Source organism: Asparagus officinalis, chromosome 5 (genome assembly GCF_001876935.1).
Source record: "Asparagus officinalis chromosome 5, Aspof.V1, whole genome shotgun sequence".
In the NCBI taxonomy this organism is placed as follows: Eukaryota; Viridiplantae; Streptophyta; class Magnoliopsida; order Asparagales; family Asparagaceae; genus Asparagus; species Asparagus officinalis.
Window position 1 is genome coordinate 84,581,847 of NC_033798.1, and position 8,285 is coordinate 84,590,131.

At 37.0% G+C, this 8,285-nt stretch overlaps 1 protein-coding gene across 1 annotated transcript in view; it reads right to left on the reverse strand.

The window, feature by feature from the left end:
• LOC109842099 overlaps window positions 7,658-8,285 on the reverse strand; it is a 20,983-nt gene continuing 20,355 nt past the window's right edge. The window contains exon 5 of the mRNA XM_020411010.1: window positions 7,658-7,917. Coding sequence (XP_020266599.1) covers window positions 7,658-7,917 — 260 coding nt within the window. The remainder of the gene's footprint in view (window positions 7,918-8,285) is intronic.

The window sequence follows — 8,285 nt, forward strand, 5'->3', positions numbered from 1 at the left end:
GGTCATATTTTGAGTTGTCTGACTCTCTGCTCGACCGACACGCCATTAGCATCACTCAGACGGTCGTCTGTCCGCTATTGGAATGTCGCTCGTCTCAGCTAACAACCATCGCTCGGCGATATAAAGATGTCGACTCGTCGGTAGGAGCGCTCAATCTCTCATACGACTGTAGGAGAGCACACTGGGGGTTGGGCTGTTGCTTGTCAAGATGCTATCAGCGATGTCAGTATCGTGAACAGAGTATGTCCCGTAACAGTTGTATTCGTAGAAAATCACGAAACAAAGTATTTATGGGCCCATTTGTTTGACAGAACACCGAAAGTGGGAATAGATCAAAGAAGTAACTTTCTAAATTTAACTTCTAAGTTATGAAGTAGCAAAGTAGTGGATAGTAATACCTTTTTGTTATTTTACATATTTTTAAAGTAGTGGAAAAATATTCTTATTCTTCAATTCTCTATTTTTGTGGATAGCAATGAAAAGTTGTAGGAGATAACTAATACCCAATGAATATTAATAAGAAAAATTATTATTCCTAATTAATATACATTTCCCACCTACTTCCTGTCTACTTCGAGCCTTAATGGTGAAAATTTATTTAAAAAATAAAGATGCAGGTAGCGCCTACATCAGCTTTAACATAATTGGAAGCACGCAATTTTTCAGAGAATACCAAGACATATTTTTTTTTTTTACTCCAAATATCAATAGAAGCCTCTAATTTTTTTATTGTAGCTAATTCATAATTACCTTCCGGTAAAACATAACAAGCCTAAGCAAATAAACAAAAATGAATCAAAATCATATTAAAACTTTACCCAAACACAGATCCAACCCACCTTCTACAGAATTATTACCTTACCCCTTTCCCCACCAGCAGGCTTTAGCAGTTCAGTAAGCAGGAAATGGCTTCCCGCACCCACAAGAGGAAACCAGGCCAGAGTCATCCTTTCCCATGTAAATAACAAAAAAGCTTGCAGTAGCTACCAACAAAAACCACACAGTCACCTCAGTACATCTGTGGTCCATGTTCAAGTTGCTGAAGGCGTTTCCCCTAACAATATTACGGCTTAAAAAAAAGAAAGAAAGAAAGAAAGAAAGAAAGAAGATCTTCCTCCTCTTATGCCTCAATCTTGCCTTCATCATTTCACGTTGATAGCAGCAATGAGCAAAGCCCAAAGCTTAACCCCCCCTCGCCTCTCTTCTCCTGCGCATTTCCGCAACGCCCTCAGCCGTCCTCACCAACCGCCCCTCCCTCCTCCGCCTCCTCCTCCCTCCCCCTCCTCCCCCTCGCTCCATCCGCCCCGACCTCCGACCAACGCCCCCGCCTCCTTCGTCGTCGTCGTCCTCCTCCTCCTCACTCCCCGAGCTCACCATGAGATCTTCCTCTTCACCATCCCCCAGAACCAACAACGACCTAGCGGCTCAGTTACGTTACACAGGCGCATGCAGCGGGCTCAGGCGATGGAAGACGGAGCGGTCACGTTTAGTACGGCTGCTGAGGCTCAGTTTGATCCGGTCGCCGCTGTCCGCTCGCGCTGTGAGAAGTCCCTGGCTCGGGTTCCGATCCGGTCTTCTGTTGCTCCAGGGATTATGGCGGAGTATGTCCAGCGTGAGGGATCCTGCCTCTGCTCGGCCTGCCCCAAGGTAGTTTAACATTAATTACTTCCCATTATCACGATAAATGATTAATTACCATTCCCGTATCACGAGGGTTATATGTAATTACTTGACGACCCTACAGCCTACGTATTGCACAGGCGCTATTACTGATTAATTACAGGGTAACCCTCGAAGGAACTGCTTCACTAAAAAGTTGGTTGACGGACTCATCAGTGACCCCACCTTTTTGTGATGCCGTAGTACAAAATAGCAGAGAAAGGAATATAGTACTACGCTTATCACTACTCAATTCTTATGATGAGAATGTCTTGTGCAGTTGATTAGAACAGTGTAAGCTTATCTAATAACGGTACTAGAGCGAATATCCAGTTCTGGCGTGTACGGTAGGGAACGGGGAGCTGATTAGGGGACGTATAGACTGGCTTGACCGGTCAAACGGTGTGAGATGGATCGGGGGGAAGTTAATGTGTAGAGTTTGTTAAAGAGTGGTAGCAGCTTCAAACAGCACCAATGGATCCGTATGTGTAGTGGAAATGTGGATCGCGGACTAGCTCATGGGTCTCACTCAATATCACCATACGGACCGCTGTCGTTCTGCCATAAATGTAAACTAGTTTTTTTTCTCTCCCTTGAATAAAATAGTAGGTTTAAGAATTAATATCCATCCTTCGAACGTCTGTCCCAGTATTCTTGCTATTCTGCAATTTTTTCTATGCTGACTGACTGACGCTCTAATTTTTCACGAATTTTCTAGTTTCAATTTTGCATTATGTTTTTTTCCCACTTTGGTACCATGAAATTTATCTATTTTATTTGTACTTTTGACGCCTCGAGGTATTATAACGCTTCGTTAGACTTTTTCTTGTAAAATTGTAACGCATTAGACTTGGGGTAAATATGATAAACCCACCTTCAATTTCAAATATCCAGATAACCGTCTCGTTAAAGTTAGGGATTATCACAAAAGCCTCTTGTACCTTTTAATCTTATTAGGAAAAACCATTTAACTTATGAGATTCTATTAGGAAATCCCCCTGTAATTATGGGGGGAGGGCGGGTCTGATAATAAAATTAGGTTTTTTTAATAAAATCCAAAGTAAGAGGAATTTTCTAATAGCCCCTAATTAAGTGTGGTCTTTTTGTTTCGATCATTTTAAACGTTAAGGGGTTTTTAGATAATCATCCAGAGTCTAGGGGGGTTCCATGATATTAGCCTTTAGATGCTGCTGGGATCAAACAACCATGATAACGGGGTATCATGCAACATGAAATACAAGCTTAATTTCACTAGCCTGTCTAATCCTACGCATATTATTGTCTTCCATACACCTGAAATTGTAGGTTTTCCTTACCATTAGAACAATTTATTGACAAAAAAAAAGATCTCTTGACAACCCATTTCGTGTACAAGAAGATAAGTCCAAAATCATTATCTAAGTTAGCTATTCGTATGAGTAAAACAAACCGGTTAATCCTTGATTTGGTCATTACATATGTAAGTACTACGGCCTAATTATTAACAACAGCTTCATTGTAATGGCAGTCATCTACACACCAAATCGAAATTACTAGCTTCTCCGGCCAGTGTCGTTGACTTGGAACTCTGAAAACTTACACCCCCTGAATTTGTTCTTACATCAAAAACAGTGCTACTAGCATTGGTTATTATAGAACCAAACCCGCGTGCACGTAGAAGCAGGCGCAGTAGCGCAGCGTGAAGCCGTGTCGACGACTCCACCTAACCGTCAACCGCGGAGCGAGCTCGCAGCTGAGCTGATGTGACGATTCGAGGAGGGGAGCAGCAGAGGTCCGCGCCACGCGCGCCGCCGCCCGCGATGGGTGGACCATTGATGAACATGCAGGGCGCGGGAGGGAGTGCTGCGATCGGGTGTGGCGCGGTCTACGGAGGCAGCGGTGATCTAGGGAGGATGCGCGGAGGAGGATGATAGCGGGATGGTGCGTGCAGGGAGTGCAGTGCGACTGGGAGTGCAGGTAAGGGTGTGTCTGTTGAGAGCGTGCAGGGTGTGACGGCTGATTCGGATCTAACTTTGATGGCTGATGATGAAGATGCGATGATGCATGGTTTGTAATGGGGTCGTGGAATGTTGGTGTGGTGTGAGATGGAGGAATATGGGTGGCGATGGTGGTTGGATTTTTAGTTTTGGGGGGTATGCTTGGAATAATAATATTTGGTCCGCTACTTTTGTCACTGTTCCGTGGATCTGATCTTAATGGAAGGAAGAGATCCATTCTTGTATTTTCTCTTCATATCCATGTGGGTAATAAGTGACAAACTGTTCTAACACTTGAATTTACTTGCTGCTTCTTAAGTGTGAAAAGGTATGAATTCGAAGATACAGCCCTGAGAATTCAATTATTGAATGAGCACCTTTGAGATACACTTTAGGGAGGGAGGCCCGTGGGCAACAAATACATCGTGCTCGATCTGTAAAACTTCAAGATCGGGAAAACTCTCCACAACTCATTATGCCAGTAGGGGGACCCATCACCTATGTCCTCTCCATTGGTCGCCATATTTTGGATACTTAAATCATTTCATCATAGAAAGCACATTTGTACGCAGCGGATGCTTTAAGATTAAAGCGCAATCAGCATTTGGTTGTTATCTCCCGTGTTGGTAAACTCGTTCCGTAGCAATTGTAAACAAAGTACGTAGTATACGGAGGAAACCAGGAAAACTAAGTAACATCAAACAAGAGCTGTGGGGATCTAATAATGAGATCTGGCACAGTTTATAGCTCCAAGTTTACAAAAAAAAACTTTCTAATTAACTCGTGAAGATTGCAGAAAAATTGAGAAAGCAGCAGTCTGTAAGAATTTCGATAAGTCAATGAGCAAAGGAAACAGTAAAGCTAGAACTGAAATTGTCCAACAGGAAAAGAAGAAAGCATGAAAGATTAGGCCCTGCAAAAGCAAAGAGCGATATGCTTAAACAAGAATAAGTTGATATTTCTGGTTACTCCTAGTTTGGAATATAGGATTGTAGACTGTATAACTATTGCCAGGTATAAAGAGGTAAAGTGGAAGAGATAAATTGTGGGTATTGTTGGTGTATTTTAAGTGAGATAATTTGGGAATTTACTTTATGCTGTATTCATGGACATTTTGGAGTTGGGATTCGTTAGCTTTAAGGTGTTATTCATTAGATAATAAGATTCGAATAATTGCCCTCACTTTTCTAAAATTATCCAATTTCATACAAACTTTTTATCCCCAACATCCAAAATTACACTATCTTACTTTGGGACAATCACGAGGAAAGAGGGATAAATTTTGAAGCCTAATCTATTAAATCAATGTATGTTTATTCACTAATTGGCATGTATAATATATAATTATCTTAATTATATTATACTTATAAATCTATATAATCTAAGTTAAAGATATTACTATAATATTATCCTAATATAATTATATATCATTATTTATAAATTGTTAATAATATTTATAATATAGTACTATTATATATAATTATATATTTGTTTATGTTATATATTCTTATTATTAGAAAGAACTATTAATTTAGATTTTTAGATATAAAGTGTTTAGTATAATATAGTTCTTTATAATATAAATTAATAATTTAATAATTATTAATATATAATTACTGTATATATAATTACTATTTATTATACTTTATTATATTAATAATAGTCTTAAATATTATTGTCAATATTGGTAGTTATATGATTAATAATATTTTATTACTAGAATAAGAACATTATAATAATTCTACTATATATTAACAGATATAGTAATTTATAAATTAAAAATTAACAGATTATTTAATAATATTTTTTAATGAATAATATTAAATATTATAGTTACTATACGGTTATAAATATTAATATGTTAATAAGAGACCATGTATCAATACGTGTTTATTTAAGTATAGTAATATCAAGTAATAAATAAATATTATATGAATTTAACTAAAATAAATATTTGATAAATATTATATTATTGAAATATTTATACATAATTCTGTTACTACCTTATAGAATTATATATATAATATTGCATATTATAAAATATCATATATTAATAACATAAATTATATTATCAATCAATTAGTAATTATAATATAATATAAATTTTAGTAATAAAATCATAATGATTATATTCATAATACATGACCAATAACATATAAATAATTAGGAATTTATTGACTTAATGATGGATAAAACTATTCGATCTAATAAGGTCGTCATCATCAATTATCCCGCGGAGTTGTCAAAATCAAAACTTTAAATTGTTCATTATTTCAAATTGTTCTTAACTCACTCATAACTTCCCAAATGTTATAAATTTTCCACGGAACTAATTTTCTACTTACGCAACCTATACCCCGTCCTCCCACCAAGCACAAGCTAGTTACAATGGACGCAGATCGTACTCTCGTCCACATTACTTCATGCCCTACCTTTCCTCATACTGATAACCTATTTTTTTAGAAAATTCTTTAAGGACCAATATGGACCATAGGGGGAAAGTGAGGTGTCCCCTTCCTATTGGATAATGAGTTGGCCATCATTAATGATGGTCAACTCATTATCCAATAGGAGGAGGACACCTCACTTGTCCCCCCTATTAGTCCCATATTTTGGGTCCCTGTAGCAAAGCTCTTGTTTTTACTATTAGAGAGTAAGCGGCTGTTTGGTTGTTGTTGGTAAAGTTGTGTATTTATGACACAACTTGAAAAGTTGTTGTCCACCTCATCAATTTCACTTTTATATTTTTCTTTGTTTGTTTTTGATTCCATTGGAATCATAAATTGTTTGTTTGGTTTGAAAATGTAACTTTAATTGTTTGTTTGGAAAGTGTAAAAAATGGTTCCTACTCAAATGATCATATTGGTTGAAATTATTTTTTATTATTTTTTCTCGACTTCAATGTCAGATTTCTCCTAAAGTCATGTCTTTTTTTATGAAATCACTTTACAAGCCACATCACCATATGAAATCACTTTATACTATTTTCACAACTACAAACAAACAATTGAAAGTGATGAACGCTAACATTGGGACCCATTTTTTTACACTTTTCATCATTTTACATGGTAAAAACATACAACCAAACAACCCCTAATCAGGTCCAATCTAGAATTTAATGAGTCTTAAATAGAGGCGAGAAATGAATTTATATCAAAAAGCTATAGCTTCAAGTTATAGGCCCCAACTCCTATTTGAAACACACCACTCTTCTTTGTCCTATCCTATCCTATCTAATCTAGTGTTAGACTATACTTGTATATTAATAGCCTCAACATCTATTCCCAGCATCTGTAAGGCATTAGTAGATTTAGAAAATGTTTGGATATGTAGTCACATTAATTGCAACACTATGACATCATATTAAGGCAGCAAATTGGACCCATTCAGTAGAATAAATACATTTTATATGTTTACTAGAAATGGAGAGGAAAGAACGCAAGAAACAGGGCTAGTAGGAAAAACCCAGAAAGTAAGCTGGCAATCAAACAGATTTAATGTGTCGATCAGATCCATTGAGGTAATCCAAAACCCTTTTACATATGTGGATCTAGTGATACCACGAACATTAAGTACGTATACATTTTGAAATTCACAAGCTATGAAAACAACAAAACTAGTTAAACCCAGAAAGTAAGCTGGCAATCAAACAGATTTAATGTGTCGATCAGATCCATTGAGGTAATCCAAAACCCTTTTACATATGTGGATCTAGTGATACCACGAACATTAAGTACGTATACATTTTGAAATTCACAAGCTATGAAAACAACAAAACTAGTTAACGAGTTGAACAGATTAGCAACCTCACATGCTGTATACAAGGAAAACAAAATCAGTGACAGTCGAATTCATTTCTGGTGCTTAGGGAGATATTTGAAGATATACCATCTGTGTGTACCCGTTGAACACTGATGTCTCAAATTTTGAGAGGCCCAGCCTCTGAAATAACCCAAACCTGCCATCCTCAATAATCGGATCAGGTTGCACGCGCAGGGTCATATACTTGTTTGATGTCTCGATTAGAGGCGACTGCCACTGCCGCGGAGTTCCCAATACACATCTAATACTGATTCCACAAACCTGCTGTTCTGAAAATGTTCCGAGTAGGAGATCGGCTTATTACCGTGGTTAAAATCATCACGCATATGTCCTCGAACACCCCACCATGCTTCCCCCTTCCCACATAGTTCGTCTACATCCACAGCCTTCTCCCAAAACTTTTTCCTTTTCATCCTTATTCTAGCTTCATCGCCATCTCTGAAGCAACTATGACCACCACCTGGAAGATACAGATTAAGGAAAAGTTAAAGAGAATTTTAAAAACTAATAAGCTTGATAACAAAAGTTACAAAATAATTTCAGGACATATATTTTAAAACATATATAACGGGATAAAAAGATTAGAAGATATCTGGTGCCTGTGCTTGTTCAAATTTTAAGTATTCGAAGTAAAAGAAGCAGATGAAAGCAATGGAGTCATTTTCAACAGAGACATGTCTCTACAAAACAAGTGTAATGCAAAAACAAAAATACATTGTTAGACCATAAATGTACGCAATGAAATCCTTTGCATATGTAATATAGAAATGATGATTGCTCAAAATAAATAGTCAAAATAGTATCTCTTTGTCATCATTATTTTCATCA